Here is a 24,700-nt window from a genome sequence, read left to right on the forward strand (position 1 = left end):
GTATTCTATGCAAAATATCAGTAGTTCAATAATATTTGGATATAAATAGTTTCTATAATATATAATGTAACCTGTTAAAAAATTCTTAGTAAAATATTAAAAATTATCAAATTAATATTAACATTCTATTAAATATTATTTACAGTAGTATTCAATATTCTACAAATATTGTAGTTTTCAATATTATTCACATTAAATATTTAATATTAATTAGAATAATTGAATACAATATTTAATATTAATTAGAATAATTGAATACTAAGTTCACGCAAAAACCCTAACATATTTAAATTTATTTTTGTATTTATTTATTTATTTTTATTTTTTTACCAGAAAATACATTTCTCATTAAATTCTCAACTTGTAGCTTGGCAAACCATACAGTACTTTCAAAAGTAGCTTTTCCAATACCACCAACTGTATATCTACAGAGAAACTCAATATGTAAAAAGTCTCATAGCTGTGATGAAGAGACAAGCTTCCGTCAATGCACTAACTTTCTCCTACAGCAAAAGTGACTCTCTAGACCTGGAGAATTGGATTATTTCAAACACTCACACACACTGCCCTCAGTGCTAAGGGTATAGGCAATTCCTGCCAAAATGAGGAAGCAACACTGATATGCAAGAGTGCAATGTTAAAACCAGTGCCTTACGCTAATAACCCCTTATGTGAATATTATCACATGGCCTCTTAATCCCATCAAAACCTTCATGATAGCCACATTAGAAATGTAAAAAGAGTTGAAAGACAGACCATGGAGGGAGTAGAATATATCCAATCTCAAAGTTTTAGCACCGAAGACACCAATAAAAGAGAAAACCACCCTCAGTGATCTGCCGCTTCAGTGGAGGAAACCAACAATCCCACGGGTCCCAGGGGGAGGGAGACTGAATGAGCAATTACACATAATAAATAAATGCACAGTGGAGTACCCATGAAGCAATTCTGTGTAAATTGGCACAGATTCATGGTGGATATCGGAGGGATTGAAGTATGTATTGGTACTAAGCTGAGTCTCTTGGGTCAGCAGCTCATGCTGTTGCTGACATGGCATTTGCCGAAAACCATGCACACATTAACAGCTGGAACAGATGCTACTCACCATTTTACCTCGTGCACTGCTAATATAGACATTTGTGCATCTACAGACACACACGCTGGCAAACTCAAATGCATATAAGCCAAGCAAATTTATCTTGCACCAAATAGGCTCTACACTGAAAACCCTAATAAGTTGACTGAACTAAATTGATTGAGTAAACTTGTTGCCTCAATTTAATTGAGTAATGGAGTCTCCCAAAACGTACATATTTAAGTTTATTTAACTTGACGGTTTTGTAGAATGTACCTAAATCACTCAGAGGTTTAAATGTTGATACTTGATTCATTTGAAGTCACCATTGTGGTGGAAAGTGTTTGGTTTAGTTGGGATCTTGGTCCAGTTGCTGCTGGGTTGGTTTATTTTAAAACGCTGTTTTTGTGGTTTTGTGTGACAAATTTAAATGAGCTCAGGTGTTATCAGATGTTTTTTTGTTGATGAGAAAGTCATCACATAATACGTATTTGAGATCATAAAATAAGTTTTGTTTTATATTTATAACAGGCACCAAGAGCAAAATACTTATTTTGAAGATGGACAAAATGAATGCATTTGAAATATTTTGAGTAAAAGAATCAAGTACTCACACACACAGACTTCTAGATTTAGCATATGCATCACAACAACGGTGACAAACAAAAGAGCTCCATAGCACAAACTCATCCTTATTTTACAGCCTTTTTTGTTCTGATTGTCACCATTGATGTGATGCATATCCAAAATATTGATGTCTGTTTGTGACGACGTGATCTGTTTTCAAAAAGTAAGTACATTATTTTATCTACTAGGTTTCTATCCATAAAAGTGAATCCACAGTTGCAGCAATACATTTTATTTTAACTTGTCACCATTACAAGCAAGATGTGCATGTTTGATCTCAACTCTCATTGCCACAATAACAGTGTTTTACAACACACAAGTTACAGCAGCAAGAGACAAGCCAACACCAGCAAAGAGCTGATAACACCTGACCTGAGCTCATTTAAGTTTGTCTTTCTTCACCACAAAAACAGCGTTTTAAAATACACTGTTACAGCAGCAAAATACAAGCTTACACAAGAAGTAACTGGACCAAGATCACAACTAAAGCAAACATTTTCCACCTCAATGGTGACTTCAAATGTATAAAGTATCAACATTTAAACCTCTGTTAATTCTCAATAAGAGCTTCTCTAGATGTCTGACAGAAATAAAGTCACAGAACCTTGTAAGGAGGATCTGTAAACGTCTATATCGGACGTACAGAAGACATAAAAAACGTTTTAAAAAAGACATCATAAAACATTCTGTCTCCTCAGTGGACATCTTTTCAACGTCTGCAAAGACATAAAAAGATGTCCACTGGACGTAACTTTGCCCAATGGATTAGGTTGATGTTAAAATACGCAAACATAGTTAAGTTTATTTAAAAAAGCGCTTGCGATAAGTTGCCTTATTTAAGTTGACACAACTTTTTTTTTTTACAGTGCAGTATAGGGTTTACTGTATTTTCATAAATATTGTGATATTTTGTTAAAAGGTCAAAGTTTAAATATGCTGTTATTTGTTTTACTTCAGTGTGCAAAAAGTGTGCGGTCAAAAATAAGAACATAATTTTCAGTTAAATTGACATGTTGAGTTTATATAAGTACACTTGAAATTAATACCAAGTTAAGTGAACATAATCGTTTAAGTACATTAAATAAGCACCAAGTTTGGTGAACTGAGTGATTTAAGTACAATCTACAAAACCGTAAAGTTAAATAAACTTAAATAAGTAAGTTTTGGGAAACTCCATTACTCAATTAAATTGAGGCAACGAGTTTACTCAATCAATTTAGTTCAGTCAACTTATTAGGGTTTTCTACAAAAGCGTCAAGTTAAATAAACTTAAATATGTAAGTTTTGGGAGACTCCATTACTCAATTAAATTGAGGCAACGAGTTTACTCAATCAATTTAGTTCAGTCAACTTATTAGGGTTTTCAGTGTATGGGTCTAACGCAGTAACGTTAGCTGCCATGTTCTTTCTCTCAAAGGAAAACGATTGGGCCACTTCATCAAATACTATAAGTTGTCGTTTCAATAATCATACCATATCAAAATCGCGTACCACAAGGATAACATATTTCACTAGTAGAAATCATGACCTAACATAATACACTAAAAAAAACGTCCTCTTGAAATGTAGTTCATCAAACGTAACAGACCAAAAGGACGAATTTTTTAATCCACCAATCAGTGCTTTTGTTCTCTTGTTGCTAGGCAGAATTCCTCCCATGGCCAATCACATTAAAGGAAGAACAGAGTGACGTTGAGTTTTTCCAAAGGATTACTCATGATTTTGAGCTCACAACACTTGAAATCTTAAGTTTATGCATTTTGAAGGTAAATTAGTTCAATTAACTCATATTTTTAAGTGACAGGGCCAAAACGCAAAATTTTAAGTAATGTTTAGTCAACATTACTCGATTTTTTAAGTCAGGACAACATTAGGGTTTACAGTGTATCATGGGATGAACACTCTGAAGGTTGGCGCTTTCAAACCGGGACAAACACCCTCCAGGCATATTAAACTTGACATAAACAAACACCACCACTGTGGAAATTGAACCAAATGGCTACTAAGCACAGAATGAAAAATGAGGGAGGAAGGGAGACATTAAATTAGGATATACACTGCAGGCGAGAGGTCCATCATAACAAGTAGGCCACCGTTCGGGTGCTTTCAAGCCTCCAAACAAGTGTAGTCTAGGGTCACACGGTGCCATGCTTTCAACGTTTCAATCATGTGTTCATAATATTATGAAAATTATTATTTTACAAATCCAAATATATTCTTTAAATGCTTGACTGAAGTCTCTGCGACAAAAGACGCATTCTGGTACTGTTTGGGAAGGTTTTTTTTCCCAACCTCAGTCTCAGCGGAAAACAACATGTGGAAAACAACATCACTTCAAAGGTGGAAAAATATGTATGAAAGCCCCTCAACAATGTGAGAACCCATCAATTATTATCCACATAGGGTAGCGCAATAAATTGGGAGTTCCTTTGTCAGCCTGAAAGCTGTTTTACAGAGAAAATGTATCCATGTTTCTTACAGCCTATTATTGTGGAATGACTCACTCGTTGGTGACTTCGCACAAGCTGACAGGAACAATAAGAAAATATTAAAGTGCAGCCTTCTACAGTTGAAGACATCTCAAAATGTCCATAAAACTTGTTATTTGTAGAAAGCGAGGTCTTTGCGTACCAGTTTTGGGGTCGACGGTGAAGAAAGGCTGCCCTTGGAGAATGCTGTAGACGATTTTGGCACTGTTTCCATAGGTGGGATCATCAGCGTCTGTGGCAGTGATCTGGAATACCGACATTCCTGTGTGGACATAAAAAAAATTTCCAAGTTAAACTGCTAAAATGATTAACATGCTCAGATTTGCATTTACTCTCATTAATGCATGCCACAAGCATGCTGTGACAGAGGCAGTATTTATATGCAGCTTGCTAATTCAAGTGACTCATCACATGCCTCCTTGACCTGTACCAGGTTGAATTCACCTGCCATGAGCCTCTCTCCTCTAAGCCTTAAAGCATCTAATGCTATTACAAAGTGTGTGGTGCTTGAATGGTGGCGATAACGCTGCTCTAGCTGGAGACATATTCGGAGTTTAAGAAAAAAACTAACACAATAGAAGGCACCAGACTCTAGTATAGCCCTTCTTGAAAGGCCATATGCCCTCATCCAGCTTGTATGGCTATATCTGTGTTGCTGGTGATTATTTCATCACAGTTCGATAAACTGGAGTCAGAGACTGCTGGTGCTTATTCTGTACCCATAGCAGAAAGTCTTACTTATTTAACATAGAACAAAGCGGTATTTCTAATGAATATTTCTAAAATTATAATGCAATGGCATGCCTGTGAAGCAAATATAATTAAAGTGAGAAATTTATGATTGCAAATCTGCACAGTTTGAATTGAAGCTTGAAGCTTGAAGATTTGAATCATCAGGTTTTAGTTATTATTTATGTGATATTTCCAAAAACTTGAATAAAATGAGTATTCTAGATCAAACATATTTTCTTATTTTTGAAAAATGTATCACAGTCTTCACAAAAAAAAAAAAAACATTAAGCAACTAAACTGTTAAATATTAAGAATTTGAAAAATGATTTGGTGCTGAATAAATTAATAAATGACACTAAAGACTGGAGTAATGACTGCTGAAAATGTATCTTTGCCATCACAGAAAAAAAATTTAATTGTAAAATATATTAAAATAGAAAACACCTATTATAAAATGTAATAATACTTCACAATATTACAGTTTTTACTGTATTTTTGATCAAATAATTGTAGCCATTTGATGAGAGTGCATACAATAAATAATTCACAGTATTACTGATTTTATATATATATATATATATTAATAATTAATAATTCTACTAAAAAGGGAGAAAATACACATATTGTGTTATCTGTTTGTGTTATATATTTTTAAAGAATCAACAAGTTTTAAAGACTTGATGTTTTAAAAGTGGTGAAGAAGAGCTAGTCAATGCCAAAAGTGAGAAAGAAACCTTGACCTAACCCTAGCTGTGCCCAGAGGGGAAAATTGTGAGGTTGTGAGGACAGGTTGTGAGGAATGAAAATTTCACAGCTCTTTGGCTTGAGTCCAGCCAATTGATTCGGATAGGAAGGAAGAACTCTGCAGACAATTAGCACTTTCCTGACAGTCCATTTACTGCAGGGTTGATGTGCACTGCCACTGATGCAGACTGCAAGCTCTGCATGTGGATTACTCATGTATTAGGGTGGATAGCACAGATTTATAAAACATTGACGTTTCCAATTGAGATACTGGTGTAAAAAGAGGTAAACACAGCTGTTTTTTTGTGTATAGAATGCTGCATTCATTTGGAAGCACTTTAAAATTTTTGCACCTCTTGTGTGAGAGAATATACTTTTGAGGTTTTTATGTGAGATACTGGTTCGATTTTGACATTACTCCTGAAATCACTTTTTCTACAACAGACAATAAATAGCACCCTGTTGAGAGGCTTTATATCAGAAACAATAGCTTTAATAAATCCCACTATAAATCCACAACAACCAACCAGCAGCATGAGATGAGCTGCAGTACAGGTCAGAAAGGCTCATATCTGCATTTGGGACTCTGCGGTTTGAACCTGATGAGCCTGATAATAAAAACCTAAGCTCTACTGACAAAATGTTTGTCTGGTCCCTGAGCACTGCCTCCAGACATTTACCCCCCATCCCCCGGTGTTGGCTTACCGATGTCTGCCATCTCAGGCACGGAGGCTGAAAAGGGTCCATCTGGGAATTTGGGGGCATTGTCGTTCACATCCTGGACCTTGATGATAAATTCGGACTCAGGTTCCACGGCTCTGTTGGTGAAGCGGTCGACAGCCCGAGCGTGGAGGACATAATGGCTCTTCTTTTCTCTGTCCAGACTTTTCTTTGCATGTATATCGCCCGTTAACTCATTGATTGTGAATATGTTACCGGCACCTTCTCCAGAGAGTAGATATTGGACGTAGCCATCACCTTTGTCTGAGTTTGAGTGTAACTGAAAGTGACAAAGAAAAGATAGTTCTATTTTTGTAGCACTGCTACAAACAAACACTGCTATAAACAACTAAATCACTACATTTTCAAAAGTATGTGAAATATGTAAAGTTCACAGCATAGACTCTTTAAAATACCGATCTGTTATTGTGGGGGCATTACCACGCCCCTAAACATGATGCGGCACAAAATGAAACAATTCAAGTTTAAGTTGAGCTTTATTATAATTCCGCTACATGTGTGAACATAAAGTAGAACCAAATGTCGTGCCTAACAGGACCATGATGCTACATATATACAGACATACTCTAATTTAGTAAAACAGTGTAAACCCATACACAACTAACCTACTGACAGATTTTGACTATAAATATACTATATATAAATGTTTACCTATACATAAGCTATAAAAATACAGACTATACGAATGCTTCACATAATACTATACCTATACACAATTAACCTACTGACAGATTTTGAATATGAATATATTATATATAAATGTTGACTGATTATACAGTACATTGACTGAAAAAGACAAATATATAGACTATACAAATGCTTCACATAGTACTGTACATGTGCAAAGAGAAACATCGTAAGTCAAGCAGCTGGCTTGGGAACAGTGCAAGATGATCTGTAGTGCATGAGCATGTAAACTATAGAGTGAGAATCATGCCAAAACCTCACACACACACACAAAACGTGTTTTACTCACACCCAACGATTCACAAACAAACTCAGTGTGGTTTGCAAATACAAAACATCACTCACAAACTAATGCATTTTGTTCTGCAAATAAAAATCGTAGCTATCAAACAAATACAGTACGTTTTACATATACAAAGAAACGTATTTCTTCAATGACAAAAATATCCTCCAAGTACAAACTAAAATCTTTCAAGTACAAAAAAAATCCTTCAATTAAAAAAAAAAAGCCTTCAAGTACAAAACAAAATCCTTCAAGTACAAAACAAAATTCTACAAGTACGAAAAACTGTCACGTGACTTTTGGCACTAATTTTTCGCCTTGCTGATCCACGCAAATGCCTTCAGATCCACACACATGCCAGTAAACTGTCATGTAATTCGCACTCCAGAACTGCAGGTAGTAACAGGTGAGTTTGCAGTCATTGCTGGTGAAAAATCAGCCTGAAGGGGTTGTTATTCGCTATAACAACCGCCTCGCTATACATGATCCCACTTATTACATTGCTACCTACAAAATAAATCAATAATTTGACACAAAATATTGATTTAAAAATGAGTTTATTGATTTTAAAAACGATTGTATTGCTTCCGCTAAAGAAAATAGTCCGTTCCGCGTCCATAGCAACGGTCTGTTTTTCATGGCAAGGGTGTGTTTGGACCTCCAAATCAACCCTGGTCTTCTCCTGCTAGTGTCTCATAGAATATAGAGGCTTCATTCCGTGTCAAATCAGTCAGAATCCAGGAAAGGGGTTGCAGCAACATCTCAGTCAGCTTTCCTCAAGCAGTGCTAGCAGCGGACTTTAAGACTTTCAGCTCTCTTAATGTTGTAATGAATGTTCAAACCAAACACATGTAGATTGTATTATTTTTTTATTGTAGTGTGAATACAATCTTAAAACATCTGGGGGGTTGGAACAACCAAAAAATTACAACATCTTTCTCTCTTTTTTTTTACTATGGGGACCTGGTTTTCTCTTTCTTAACCAACTTGTGCAGCTCTGTGAGTGCATCTAAAATGCCTTTTGGGATGAGAACCTGGTTAAGGCAGCACTAAAAAGAACAGCCTCCTGAAAACACACAAATTCAAGGTAATCCAGGTCAAGGGGTTGCTGACAGACAATATGCTGGAGCAATGTGTGGATTCTCTCTAACATTGTTTGTGCAAGCAGTTCCTAGAGAGAGGGGAAAAGAGGAAAAATGTATGAGGTCAAAAATACTGGTGTAATTGAACAGGACCAGTAAAGTGACCAAAAACTACACTTTGCTTTATTCTTAATATCTTCATGACCATTAGTGATAGAGACCTCAAATATTGACACACGATTAATACAAGATTGCGCTTTAAGAAAATGTAATGATTGATATCATACGGATGCAGAAAATGAGTTTATAATCCCATAAGTATCAGGGGTTTAGCTATTAACCCAAATCTAGGGCCTTGCAGAATCTCAATAGGCATGCAGTACAAACTTTGATTCAGTTATACTAAGAACATGTTTGTCTTCCATCCTGGAAAGTTTAGTGAGGCTATGTATAACACTTTAAGATATTAATGCCCAAACATGGTTCTCTGATAGTGTTTTTGATGCTATAAAAATGACAATCTCAAGGACTGACAAAAATATGAATATTTTTACAGGCCTTGGTTTTGGGACCCAAATATAATATAGAAAAACTCTTCATCTGAGATGTTGCTGCAACCACTTTCCTGGATTCTGACTGATTTGACATGGAATTAAGCCTCTATATTCTTTGAGACACTAGCAGGAGAAGACCAGGGTTGATTTGGAGGTCCAAACACACCCTTGCCATGAAAAACAGACCGTTGCTATGGACGCGGAACGGATTTTTTTTTTTTTGTGGAAGCAATACAATCGTTTTTATAATCAATAAACTCATTTTTAAATCAATATTTTGTGCAATGTAATAAGTGGGATCATGTATAGCGAGGCGGTTGTTATAGCGAATAACAACCCCTTCAGGCTGATTTTTCACCAGCAATGACTGCAAACTCACCTGTTGGCCGCTCATCATGTCCAAAACGTCCCTCACACTAGCGTTTCTTCTTCTCTTTTGTTTCCATGTCGGTGGCGACACCAAGCAAGTCGCTAACAGCGCCACCTGCTGTTGTGGAGTGCGAATTACATAACCGTTTACTGGCATGTGTGTGGATCTGAAGGCATTTGCGTGGTTCAGCAAGGCGAAAAATTAGTGCCAAAAGTCACGTGACAGTTTTTCGTACTTGTAGAATTCTGTTTTGTACTTGAAGGATTTTGTTTTGTACTTGAAGGATTTTTTTTTAAATTGAAGGATTTTTTTTTGTACTTGAAAGATTTTAGTTTGTAGTTGGAGGATATTTTTGTCATTGAAGAAATACGTTTCTTTGTATATGTAAAACGTACTGTATTTGTTTGATAGCTACGTTTTTATTTGCAGAACAAAATGCATTAGTGTGTGAGTGATGTTTTGTATTTGTAAACCACACTGAGTTTGTTTGTGAATCGTTGGGTGTGAGTAAAACACGTTTTGTGTGTGTGTGAGGTTTTGGCATGATTCTCACTCCATAGTAAACACACATATTACTGAGTCTTTTGTGGGATTATGTATATACAACAGTGTGTGTGAAAAGTGTCTAGTGTGCATATGGATTACAATTGCACAAAAATTATTTGAATTGCACACAAAAAAAGAATGTTTCAGAAAGTTTTTCTGTGATGTGGAAAGGTTGGGGGGTGGAGGAGGTGAGATGGTCCATGTTTCAGGAGGTAGGGGGTATGTATGAGGTTTCAGAGGAGGGTGGGGTGATTTGAGTTCAGGGCTCTCACAGCCTGGGGGAAAAAGCTGTTGCAGTCTGGCGGAGCGGGGTCTGAGGCTCCGGTACCGTCTTCCTGATGGTAGGAGCTGGAAGAGACTGTGGGAGGGATGGGTGGGGTCCCTAACGATACTGTTGGCTTTGCTGGAGCATCATTTGAGAAAAATGTCCAGGATGGAGGGGAGAGGGGCACAGATGATCTTTGCAACTGTGTTCACTGTCCGCTGGAGGGTCTTGCGGTCTGCTTCACTACAGTTTCCATACCAGACAGTGATGCAGCTGGTCAGCACACTATCTATGGTTCCTGGAGAAAGTGTAGGTGCTGTTGTGTCTTCTTGGAGAATGATATGGTGTTGGTGGTCCAGGTGAGATCCTCTGTGATGTGCACCACCAATAATTTAGTGCTGCTGATTCTCTCCACAGTCCAGCTGTCGATGGTCAGTGGGGGGTGGTCAGTGGAGTTTCTCCTGAAGTCCATCACAACCTCCTTTGTCTTCTCTACATTGAGGGACAGGTTGTTATTGCCACTCCATTCAGACAGCTTTGCCACTTCCTCTCTGTAGTGTGTTTCCTTGTTGTTGCTGATGAGATCTACTATAGTTGTGTCATCCACAGTCTTGATGATGTGGTTGAAGCTGAACTTGGCAGTGCAGTCATGGGTCAGCAGCGTGAAGAGCAGTGGGCTGAGCACACAGCTTTGTGGGGCACCTGCGCTCAGTGTGGTAGTGCTCGAGGTGTTGTGGCCAACACAGACTTACGGAGGTCTTCCAGTTAGAAAGTCCAGGATCCAATTACAGAGGGAATTGTTAAGGCCCAGCAGGTTTAGTTTATTAATGAGCTGTTGTGGTATTATTGTGTTGAATGCTGAGCTGAAGTCGATAAACAGCATTCTAACATGGGAGTCTTTATTCTATAGGTGGGTAAGAGCCCGGTGGAGAGTGGAGGAAATTGCATCATCTGTAGAGTGGTTTGGATGGAATGCAAACTGGAGGGGATCGAGTGTGTTTGGGAGGCTGGTTTTGATTATTTGCTTTACCCATGTGTATCATATTGTCTCTTGGGCGGTCCTTGGTAATTCAAAGAGCATCCCAGACCTTCTGCAGTCAGTCTGAAGGTATGGCTATGCAAGACTATGTTACATATAACAATGAGTTTGCGTTGTGTTTCAGCCCTGGTCAAGCATTCATTTGGTGCAAGGTGTAACTTACAAGGTGGCACTAATTTAAAGAAAAACTACCCAGCACCTGGGTAAAAAATATAAAAAATAACCCAATAAAATGACCCAACAACCTGTACCCAGCATTTGGGTAAATAAATAAATAACCCAGCAACAGAACTGCACAGATGCAGATATTATAACAATCTATCGTTAAACACACACCTTGTCCTCTTTTTAGCCCCCCTAAAAATGGCCTAGTGACGCCCATTACGGCGGCTGGTTCAAGTTGCCAGAAGGCTCTATCTGCTCAGTAGCCTGCCAAGCTGGTGTCACTTTAGCCCCAGCCTAAACCTGTGCCTGTGCTTCAGCAGCACCTCCGGACAGCGAAACACTATCCATTCACTACATCTAAACTTCACCTGACAGACATGCTGTTCAGGGACAAGGTAGCTCCTAACTAAGACCATTTTGGAGGCATTTTGGAGCTCCGTATGCCATATAATGGTCAGTCTTATCTGACTGGTGTGCAGCATGGAATGTGGACCTGTCCTCTTGTGATGTGTCCCACATGCTAACCTTTCTACAAGAGCTGCTGGAAAACTCAAAGTGTATTGCAGCCATCGCAGCGAATCATTCACTCGTGGCTGGCTAATAATTCGGCCATCATTCATTTTGTCTTTAATTTTAGCTAATCCCCTTGTAAGTTTAGAAGGTTATCTTATTATTGGCTCATGCTTACAGGAGCCCTCAGTAAGAGTGGTTCAGGACTAGACTCACAAAGCAACTTCGTTCTGCATTTGCTTATAGCATGGTGCTATCAGACGCGTTTCTCATAAGCATGAAAGAGAGACCGTTCAAAAGGGAACAACAAGGTTACTAAAATAACCTTGTTCCATAAGTTAAGAGAACAAGTGTTGCATAGGCTGCCATGCTATAAGGCTGCAAATCGATGACTGTCGCTTCAGTCAACAGATTTTGACGAAATGGCACTCAGCGCTGACTTAGAGGTCAGCTCCTCCCTTTTTGGAGGGTTGAAGCACCATTGGTTCATGCAGCTACACAAAATGAATAAATCAGACTTCAGTATCAGAGTAAATAGGAGTTTCCCCTTAAGCGTGTGAATGCAACACTCGTTCACTTATCTCAGGGAACCGAGGTTACATTAGTAATCAGAGCATTCCATACATTCCAAGATTTAATATTTTTTATGACAAATCTTTAATGATAATGATTTGTGTGACGTCCCAGGTTCTGTCAAAGAATGCTCTTGATTTGTAATTAGGGTGCTCTTTAAATAGAACTCACATTACATGTACCAAACTAGCATGAGGATACCCAATATGGTCTGAGGAAATACTTTTCAGAGCAAATAACTGTCAATCTTCCACAGTTTCCACAGGCTAAAAGTAGTCTAAATGAAGAAGAATTTTCTGTAATGCCGAATATTAATATTCAAACAAGTATTTAGAATTTACATAAGGAAATAAATATGCAGTCTACAGCTATTTTGCTGATCCTTCTAAGACCACATTTTCCAATTTATTTATTCATGCACTAACAAAATAACTGGTCTGTTGACTTTTCCATGTCTGACCACTTTTATCTGTACGTCAGTATTCCCAAATTTTGGTACAATCTTATAAAAGTCTCTTACCAATAAAATCATGTGGAGCGACTTCCACAAGATTATTCACATATAATTATTCAGACATAAACCAAGATGGTTGTGATCTTACAAGACCTTCACAAATAAATGTACTCTTTTGTGCCTACTTATTGTGATTTTGTGCATGTTGTTAAGAAAGAAAATAATAATTCTAAAACAGCATTTTACTTTATATATTTTTTGAAAAGAATGATTCAGTATAATTACATTTATTCAAAATGTAATTGAGATATATTATAAATTTTTACTCAATGGTTACATAAAATACCATTTTAGAGACATTAAATTAAAACTGAAAAATTTAAAACCACGTCTAAGGCCGGTTTCACACCGCAAGCAGGAGCAGTGCTGAAGCGATGGTTTCGGAGCTGAGTCCATTTTAGCTGGGCTGCTCATGTTCAATTAAAGTGACAGCCCACTTTTGATGAACAAAATCAATATTTCACACAAAAAGTGCAAAAAATACACAAAATAAGCATTTCTAGTGTGTTTTAAGAATTTGAGCACGTCTGAAAAGAACATGAAGAGTCAAAAATATGTATAGAAGATAGGGTTGGGATAAACGATTATTTTTTAAACGATTAATCTAGCGATTATTTTTTCGATGCATCGATTAATCTAACAATTAATTTTTCCAGACCGATTCGATTTCGATTATCTCCCCATTAATTGACTACTAACAATTTATACATGTTGATTTACATATCTGAATGAAAAAAAACATGAATTCCTTAACATTGCAATATATGTTTATTGCTCTTAAAATTACAAAATAAAAGACTGACTAAGAATGCATTACTTTGCACTTGTATAGAGATAGCATTCAATAAAACCTTGAAGCCTTGAAAACACAAAGCTTACTGAAACAAGCTTACTGAACACATAGGGCCTAGCTTACTTCTTTCAGATGAAAATAACAACAACTTGATGTCTAGCATTCAATAAAAAAGTTCAACATACTTGTTTAGAGCAATTGAAAGAATACAGTAACCAATGTAAACTTTAGGGCTTTAAGCTAATACAGAGAGTGCTTTTCCAAAAAATAAAAAATAAAAATTAACAGTGGGAGCCAGCAGCCTGTCATGTAGAAAAAAAAAATCTCCGAATGCTCCACGTGAAACTTTGGCGTTCCGCCCTTTTTCTATCGTGTCTAATGATTTTGGTTAATATGCACGAGAGAGAGAGAGAGAGAGAGATAGAGAGAGAGAGAGAGCAAGACAGCACTCGTGTAGTTTGAAGACTGTGAGTGCGCGAGCGCGCGTGAAACTTGGGTGTTTCGCCCTTTTTCTATCGTGTTTAATGATTTTGATTAATATGCACGAGGGAGAGAGAGAGCAAGAAGCACTCGTGTTGTTTGAAGACTGTGAGTGCGCGCGCACAGCCGGGGCTCTCTCTCGTACGCGCCCTGTCAGGCGCAGCAGTCATTCTATTCTACATCCCTCACCGATCAAATAAGGCTTTGACAGCCGCCAAAAAAAAGATCAATGCAGAAAAACCCCTGGATTGGTTATATAACGTTGGACAGAATGTTGATCCGGCCATCGCGTATATTCAGTGCAAATAAGGTAGGCTAAACGTTTTGCAAACCTTTTTTAGAGAAATAAAAACAGGTCGACAAATCGATGCGCATATTTTGCGTTGACGTATTTTTTGCGTCGACGTCATCGATGACCTCGACGCATTGTCCCAGCCCTAATAGAAGATTTTCCCATTTAAACTTGTTTTTAATTATTCAGTTTGTGTTAAAGTATGGTGTAATAAAAAAAATTACAGGAGGAGAAATAACAAAATAATAATAATAATTTAAAAAACCTTTAAAAACAGCACGTTCTATATCGAAGTATGACTGAAACGACATGATCTGAGCTGTTTTTGTTTTTTGCATGAGAATCGCTGCGTTAAAATGCGAATCCCCATGTTAACAAGCTTTTACACTTAAAATGTATAACTGACCAACTTCTAAAAACAAATTTATAATCGTCTTTGTAAATAAATATGTAGCTTGGAGCCACTGCAGTAATGCTGTACAAATGCTTCAGGTGTGAATACTCTCATGACTCTGCATGTAGCTGCAGTGATATGGCGCTAGTTATGCTAACATGAAGCTGATGCGAAGCTCACTCTTGAGCTGTGAAACAGGCATAAGGCACATGTGCTTCAAACATGATTTTTCCTTTTCTTTAGCATGGACACACTTGTATGTAATTGATCCATATGTTTACAGAGAAGCATCATGAAGGATCACTTCTGTTCGTGTCAGCTTTTAGTGTAAAATCAATATATGAAACCATCTGTGGCGCAGACTTCATTAGTATCCTATATGCTATGCTTGTGCAATTACAGTGCCAGTAACTGCAAAACGATATGCATACAAAACAGTGGAAAGCTTCAACTAGGGATGTACAGGAAGCTGGATGAGACCATCACCTGAAACTGAGAAACACTGCTAAACACTTTCACGCCACTTATCCAACAAAAATTGCTGCTATTTCAGTTGCTAATTATCACTAATGAGGCCTTAAAAAAATCTGAGAAGAATTGGCAGAGCATGGACCTTGGTGGAAGAAGAAGAAGAAGAAGAAGAAGAGGAAGAGGAAGAGGAAGAAGAAGAAGAAGAAAACTTACTTGTATTAAAACTTACTTGTAGAAAACCCTTGCATGTTGCTGGGTTGCTATTTAAGCAGCTTTCTTTTTCCCACTGTGTTCCCATAATTCTGTGGTAGTCTGTGTAATCCCACCGCAATGAGTAATTAGTCAGAATGTCTTTCACATTCCACACCTTTTCCCCCTGGTTAAGAGGGACATTCACCTTCACAGATATGTGGCAGGAGGGCCAGCAACCACACTATTTCTGAGACCATTGTTTTATCCACAAAACTTTGAGTATATGCCTGGTTACTACTGCAATGCAGCAGGACATATACAGTATTAAACCATATCAAAAATATGCCCTAAAGCACATAGCTAAACCTGAGACCCGAACCCAAACCACTGTTTAAGGATGCTCATATCCGCCACTTTCACCCTGCTGTGTATCCTCATGTTCACCTGCTGCATCCAGCAGTGTGAAAGATTGGAGAATCCTCCTACATTGTACGTACTACAAAAAAGAGTGACCCTTGTTTTGAACTTGCCTCTGATATGTATGGAAGCAGCATTCACTTCTCTGAATACACCAGGTTTCCCAAAAAGAGAAGGACTGATTATTTGAATCATGTTAACCTTAGCAAATAACTCCTTAAACTGAGGATAAATGAAGTAAAAATTTGTTAGGAAATGCCCTGTTGTTGTTCATTGATACGTTTACATTTTCCATAATTATTCACATATAAAACAAGATGAAAAGATTGAAAGATTGCAAATACTTTCCAAACTAAATTGACTCTATTCACTGCCTATCCTGGTCTTATTATTAAAGATTGGATAATGTTAAGGCTGATTTATACTTTTGCGTCGAACCTACGCCGAAGCATATACATAGACCCACATCCTAAAATGTAGCCTACGCTGTGGTCTGACGTGCACCTCTCAAAAAAATCGAATGCCTGTTCTCACACATACTCCATCTGCAGTGCGTATGCAGTCTGTGTGCGTTACGTATGCGGTGCAGAAGCAGCACAGACTCATTTTGATTTCACACAGGAGGCGTTTGGAGTCCGATACTGATCCGAGGATGCTTACAACAAACACAAAATGTATCAATTATTTTGATTTCAAAGTAAACGTTCAAATGGGTGCCCTAAGCAGAATAGTATGGTTGTGCCCCCCTCCTTTAACTACAATAAAACCATGGTTAATTTTGGTAAGGGTTGTGATGAAAGAGGCTGTAGCATTTCTATCTCAATAAAAGGTGGCCAAAAATTAAAAATTGTTACCATTGGTGACCATTGGCGCCCTTTGCAGGCATTTGTAATGCAAATTGTTTATTTTGTATTACATTATATTTATAGTTATTCAATAAAACCATCTGATTATTTTAACCAACCATTCATTATTGCATCATTTTTGAGACATAATACATTTTAAATCATGAAAACTAGAATATTAAGTCAAATGTGTTGTTGGTGGTGATGAAGTTATTACAGACATTTAACTAACGTCAACGGTCAAAACAGCTTATGAACATAGCTACCTGAAAGCGATCTTGGGCTTTTTTCTTTTTCTTTTCTCTTCGCCGGACTGCGCTGATGTTAATATTAACATTTCTATATTTAAATGTATATGCTAATAATAATATAGGACAAATGTTTTTTTTTTTTTTTATGAGCGACTGGGATGTTGCCCCCACGGGAGTTGGTGCCCTATGCAAACTGCGTACTTTACATATAGAGGGCAGCGGTACTGCTGAAAATGCTTTTTCAGCATTGTGATTCTCTTATCACAGTAGAGTAACAATCTTTCATAGACATTCGTTAAAACCTGTTTTTTTAATATATGGTCAAACTCAATAAATAGCATTTAAACACATTTAAACAAAGCATTAAGCCTACTTTTCTTGTTAGGCTATCACAAACATTTAAAATTAAAACTCTCCATTCACAGAAACAGTCGATTATTCTGCCTTTTGCATTTAAATCTTTATTACATGCAATGCCGCGGGTCTTAAAGAACTTTGTTTTCTGCCTCTACAAGTGCATCTATTACGTCAATTGCCTTGTTTATCTAAAAGTGCACTTTTTCTTGTTTTAAATCTAGCCAAAAAGCCACGTGTTGACGATAAAACAGTGGGCTTTAATTGTATCAATTTATTGTGAAATTACTACATTTCCGTGTCAATCATGTTAATTTTTTACTGCAAACATTGTGCTGTCAATATTAATTCACCGCGTGCAGCAAAGCAAAAATAAACTCGGTGTGTAAGCGATCGCTGCACTGCTGCTCCTGGAACGCAATGACGGACCGCAACCACGTGCAGTGACGCTCTAATCCGTTAATGGGTGCGTGAAATAATATGCAACGCATATGCACTGCAGACAGAGTATGTGTGAAACAGGCTTTATACATCACTAGTTGTCCGTGACAAACAGCGTTGATCTGCCATTGGTACAAGTCCTCATGGAGACGGAAAGAATGCCATCTTCTCCTGTTCTGTTGTTGTCTCCTTTTGCAGTTTTAAATAATGATTTGATGTTGCCGCCATCACGGCTATAATGCTTCTCCGACAAGCCATTTTTTCTTCGGCTTTTGTTGTGGTACTGCAGGTGCGTCGTCGTCCACGTCGATGTGCAGCACACATGCAGATCGCTTGTCCGCAGTGTCCACAGGTATGTTGCTGGTGTAACATGTAGTACCACGACAAAAGCCGAAGAAGCGGTCGTGGTGGCGGTAAATAAATATCAAATCATTAAATCATTATTTAAAACTACAAAAAGGAGACAACAACGGAACAAGAGAAGATGGCATTCTTTCCGTCTCCACGAGGACTTGTATCATGGCAGGAAATATTTAGCATTTGCAAGGTAAAATTGATTAAGCTACGAGGACTAATCAATAAATTGTTAAATAAATAAATAAATAAATAAATAAGTTAATTTTGGGGTAATAAATAGTATTTATATGTAAGTATTATTATTAATATAAAATATTACTGTTAATGTCATTATAAGTTACAATAAATTATGTTTGAAAACAAAATGATGATGATGATGATTATTAAAATGAAAAAAGAAGAAATCATCACCTTAAGAAAATTCATCACCTTTAGAAATTCAGAAAAAGGAGGAATTAAATGTTTAAAATGTAAAACATAACAACAACCAGAGAAAAAAAAAGAGTGGAGGGGGGTGTCAGATGAGTGGAAGGTAGGATGCTTTAACTCATCCAGCAGAAGGTGTGATGCTGGTCGCCTGCACAACATTACCACACAAATGAAAGGCTTTGAGAAACCTGCCAGACAGATATAGACTCAAATCTGAAAGCACCCAGCCTAGAAAAGACAAATGCAATTAATAGGATTATGAATGAAAGCAAACACTTGAGCACAATGACACTCATTAACCATTTGAAACAAACTGGGTGTGATGCACATATTGCATGCTTCGCGGACTGATCCAGCTCTGAATACATTGTCCTATTAAATTATAATGGTGACCACTGAGTGTTTGCACACCTTGTCAAACACATACATTCTCACACCCACACTTGTCTACGCTTCATTCAGAGCTCAAATACAATTTATTATGGTGTGAAAGTGATGCATTTAGATCCATTAGAGCACCTATTATGGGTCAGAAACCTTTTAATGTGTGCATGCCAGGAGGTGACACTACTGAATTTTGCAGCGTGAACATTTCAGTGCTTTAAAGCCCATATGAAATCAAAACTGAATTCTTATTGATTCATGGAATATTGCACTGTTTATTATAAATTATTTATCTGTGAAAATCATTTTATAAATTTCATGTGCCCTTGCGATCTTTAACCAAAATAACTTCCCCTCCCTCTTCCCATTTGAGAAACTGTTTCACTCTGATCTCACAATAAGAAAGAAAATACTGCAGCTTCCATTTCATGCTGACTTTAAAGGAGCAGTCCACCCAAAAATTTACTCACCCTTGTGTTGTTCCAAGCCTATATGACTTTATTCTGTGGGGAAAATATGGTATTTAGAAACATTTTAGTAATCAAGCAGTTGTTGTCCCCATTGACTTTCATTGCAAATACAATAAAATGCAATGAAAGACAACAGAAACCAAAACTGGTTACCAACATGACTTTTTTATGTTCCACGGAAGTAAGTCATTCAAGACTTGAGGGTGAGTAAATAGTATCAAGAGTGCATATTAATGTGCAAACATATAAATGAGACTTTGAAGAAAAAATGCCCTATATTGTCAAAACAAGCACCTCATTAGAGGTGTCTTGCTTCGACCGACCTCAATCTGACAGTCTTTTTAATATTCATAGTAATGTCTGCATTAAGAATGCACTGAGTTAACATATATACGGAAAACAATTCTCTCTGCAGACATGACCATAATGCAGGGTTTGCGGTAACTGCTGCTGCAGACCTGAGAGTACAGGTTGCCTTGTGCAGGGGCTTGATAAACTGCCCACGCTACAAAAAGGAAAGGACTGATTAAATCAGGGCTCAGCCTTCGTTGCTAACCGCAAATTAAAGCCGGCGTGCTGATGGAAAGGTCAATTTTACACTGCACCAAGAGCCCTTCACGTCAGAATAAGGAAGCGTGCATGGGCGGCTCTGAGTTTGGTAATTTGCCATTAGTGAGAAGGAACTGAGCGGTTTAATGTAATCCTCCATCTTAAAAGCTGCAGTGATAGATATTCATCAGCCGAACAGTCTCCAACAGAACTGCAGTGAACTGATTTCTATTTGTCTTCCTCTACTCCAAAGTTTACGTTACTGTAGACACTCTTTAGTTATGTGTGCTACCAATCTGCTGGTAAAGAGATTAACAGAGAAAGAGACCTTCAAAGAGTGCCAGCAGCTTGCTAGTTCTCTATTACAAATTTCAAAGCTTAAGCTGTTTGTGTGTGTATGCATCTCTTTCTGGATGTGTGTGTGTGTGTGTGTGCTTTTTCACATGAAATGGGAGCATATTTACCACAGCAATAATCTACACTATGAAGAACAAATTGTATCTGCTGGGCAAAAATACACTAAACAAATATTGTCTGTTTAGCTTTTCTTTTCTTTTTTTTTTACTGAAGTAGTGCTCGAGTACGTGCTGGCAACATTTTCATGTTATTCATTTGATATAAAAGAGGAGCGTGGAATAAATCAAAGAGCAGCTGAATTGAACCTTATGAGAGTGTTGTGTCTCTCACTCAGCCAGAAACATCATCTGCTATTGTGTAGATTGTGTAACCAATGGATACCACTGATGTATCACTTCTATGACAAGAATCAGACAATGAGCATAATGCTACTTGACAAACGAAAAAGAAGAAATAATAATATGTAAGAGTTTATTTTCATTTGGCGGATGCTCTTTCGCAAATCACGTTGCTGAAGGGTTCAGTGGTGAAAGATGCATTCCAGCATTGGATAGTAGCTTTAATTAACAGTCATGTTTTGACTTAAAACTTATATTTTTACATATTTATATTTCGTCCCCATTTTGAGTCCTAGTTAGTGTGCTAGAGTGCTAGTTAGACAGATGTAATTTTGCATGTTACTATTGACTATTTTATTTTCATTAGAGGTTGACTGATAGTGGATTTTTGTTGATACCGATAGCTAGGTTGGACCACACTGACCAATACCGATTAATTAACCGATAGTTTTTATAATGGATACTGAACAAAAACTAAAATAGTGCTTTATTAAAAAAACAGTACTGAATCATACTACTGTATTTTCCGGACTATAAGTCACACTTTTTTCATAGTTTGGCTGGTCCTGCGACTTATAGTCAGCTGCGACTTATTTATCAAAATTAATTTGACATGAACCGAGAGAAATGAACCAAGAGAAAACATTACCGTCTCCAGCCGTGAGAGGGTGCTCTATACTTCTCAGTGCTCCTGTAGACTACCAATGAGCAGCATAGAGCGCCCTCTCGCGGCTGGAGAGGGTAATTTTTTCTCTTGGTGCTTGGTTCTAAATAAATGCAACTTATAGTCCAGTGTGACTTATATATGTTTTTTTCCTCATCATGACGTAGTTTTGGACTGATGCTACTTATACTCAGGTGCGACTTATAGTCTGAAAAATACGGTACTACTAGTAGTAGTTTTAATAATAATAGTAATAATAGTAAATGTTGAAATTAACACTCTAACAAATCAAATTTGGTCAAATCATAATTTTTTTCAGTTGTGGTACCTGTCTAAAGCGAAGACTTTTCTTTCTTTTAAAAACTTTGAGAAAGTGATTCATGCTTCTTTTTTTTACCTCTAACTCACTGTATACTGGGATTAGTCAAACAGCTATTTATATATTTACAATTGGTTCAGAATGTGGCAGCTAGACTTTTGACAGGGATTCATAAACTGGATCATATTACTCTGGTTCTACAGTCTTTACACTAGCTGCACTGTGCATTACAGATTAGATCTTAAAATTTGACTTATTGTCTATAAGTCACTAAATGGTATGGCTCCATCATATATCTCTGATTTATTGATTGAGCACAATAAAACCAGATTTCTCTGGTCCTCTAACCATAGACTCTTGTTTATCCCCAAGACTAGGCAGAAGTGCAGGGGTGATCACGCTGTTGTTTTAATTGTGCCAAGACTCTGGAATGATCTGCCCATTTTTATTAGAATTGCTTCATCTGTGTCTATTTTTAGTCTAAATTAAAAACCTGTCTGTTAGATAAGGTTTTTAATTCTGGTTGAAGCACTTTTTATCCTTGTCCTATATCTTTGCAGCATGTAATGAGGTTTTTCTTTTCATGTCCTTGTTCTTGGTTTTACTGTTTTTATTTTACATTGTGTTATTGCTTTTTTTAGTTATTCTGTTGTAAAGCACATTGGTCAACTCTGGTTGTAGTAAATAGTGCTAAATAAATAAAATAGCCATTGCCATTGCCAAATAACTTGTATCCTTAACTAATCTGCTGTACTGCTTTAAATTACAACTTTTAGCTAAATATAAATATCTCATATAATGTTTATTTATAATATCATTTATCTCATATAATTATTATTTTTTTATTTTATTTATTTTATTATTTTTTTAAAGTTCTAATTCATGATAAATGGAATCGTTATATAACGATAATATTTTTTTAGCCCTAGCACTCATAGTATTTACACTCAAGTGAGCAGATCTAAACCAAACCTGTCCAATGGTGCTGAGGAAACATGGCACACACACTTGGCTCAGTTCCTGAGGGATGTAGGTGTAGACAATTGATGGCTGCTCAGCCATTTCTCCATAAACTCTACTATCTCCACGTTAACCTTCACCTCACTGAGCCAATGTCAAAAGCTGTCAGTGTCACCCTGTATTATTCCAACCCATGAAATACTGTGTTTTCATCTGAGCTGACAGTGTAGGTCAGTATGGAATCAAATCAATGCCACATATACTTGCAAAAGTTTTGCAAATTAAAATTAAAGGATTGAGAAAAAAGTTACCTTTGCAAACAAAAATTAAGAACTGCAAAATAAAATGAAGTATTGCAAGCAAAAAAAATAAGTTTTGCAAACAAAAATTGAGAATTGCAAAATATAAATGAAACAGAGTGTAACAAACGTTCGTAGTCAAGGGAAGTTGGAGGCAGGAACTATAGCAAACATTTAAATTTTTTTATAATAAAATAAACACAAAAGAGCGTGACAGCCCCTTGTGGATGACTGTCTTGCACAAACAGATACAAAACACAAAATAAAATCCAGGCCTGGTCCTCTCATGTCTTGCAATGTTGTCACTTCTCCTTTTATACTTTGGGAGCTCCTCTGTGGGACTCAAGACCAGTAAGAGGCGCATGTGTCGCGCATTAGCATTTACTACACCGACCTCGCTCCATTCCCACAGCTCCCAGCCCCGCCCCTCTCATCACACAGAGCAAATGCAAAGATTTTGCACCTCATATTTTCCATGGCCATAGCTACTAATTTATTTGCAATTCTACAATACTTTTATTTTGAGTTTCAGTCAAGTATGAGCTCGCAATATAATTCTATTTCCTATGTGCTTCACGTTTCTGTGGGTTTCACTTTCTGGCATTGTTTTGACATTGGGGTGAGGTCCAGGGACTGGTGTGTGTACAACAGGATGGATAGGCCTCCCTGGAAGTTACGTCATCGACCCGAGATGCAGATCATAACTGATCCAGGCATCATCTTTGAGCAGAGGCATGCCGATGGATCATTTCACTATTATTAAAAATTGCCCCATGTCAAAATAGCAGAAAGTGAAATGTGCAGAAATGTGGAAAGCAAATGGAAAAAATTATATTGCGAGCTCACACTTGACTGAAACATGAAATAAAAGCAGCGTTGAAAATAAATAAGTAGCTATTGTCATGAAAATATATATGGTGCAAAATCATTGCTTTTTCTTTGTTTGGAAACATTAATATTTTTAATGTTTTTGAAAGAAGTTTCTTCTGCTCATCATCCCTGCATTTATTTGATCAAAAATACAGGAAAAAATGTAATATTGTGATATATTATTACAATTTAAAATAATTGTTTTTAAATTTATTATACTTTAAATTATCATTTATTTCTGTGATGCAAAGCTGAATTTTTAGGATCATAATCACACGATCCTTTAGAAATCATTCTAATATGATGATTCATTATCAAAGTTGGAAACAGTTCTGCTGCTTAATATTTTTTCAGAACATGTGATACTTCTTTAGGATACTTTGATGAATAAAAAGTAAAAAAAAAAAAGAAAAGAAAAGAAGCTATGTTTTTAAAATATAAATATTTTGTAATAACAATATACACTACTGGTCAGTAATTTGGGGTCAGTAAATTTTTTTTTTCTTTCTTTTTTTAAATAAAATCAATATTTTTATTCAGCAAGGATGTGTTAAATTGATAAAAAGTGATAGTAAAGAAAATATATTATTATATATTAGAATATATATTTTTAGATTTTTTTTTTATTTTGAATAAATGCAGTTCTTTTTAACCTTTTATTCATCAAATATATTAGACAGCAGAACTGTTTCCAACACTCATAATAAATCAGAATATTAGAATGATTTCTAATTGATCATGTGATAGACTGGATGTTACATGTGACACTGAAGGCTGG

General features: G+C 36.7%; 1 protein-coding gene across 1 annotated transcript in view; it reads right to left on the reverse strand.

Annotated features, from left to right (window-relative positions):
* Positions 1–24,700, reverse strand: part of LOC132154897 (cadherin-18-like) — a 64,856-nt gene that overhangs the window by 25,795 nt on the left and 14,361 nt on the right. Inside the window, exons 3-4 of the mRNA XM_059563621.1 lie at positions 6,373–6,667; positions 4,334–4,453 (exon numbers count right to left, since the gene is read on the reverse strand). Coding sequence (XP_059419604.1) covers positions 4,334–4,453; positions 6,373–6,667 — 415 coding nt within the window. The remainder of the gene's footprint in view (positions 1–4,333; positions 4,454–6,372; positions 6,668–24,700) is intronic.

Source organism: Carassius carassius, chromosome 12, assembly GCF_963082965.1.
Source record: "Carassius carassius chromosome 12, fCarCar2.1, whole genome shotgun sequence".
NCBI classification, from domain to species: domain Eukaryota; kingdom Metazoa; phylum Chordata; class Actinopteri; order Cypriniformes; family Cyprinidae; genus Carassius; species Carassius carassius.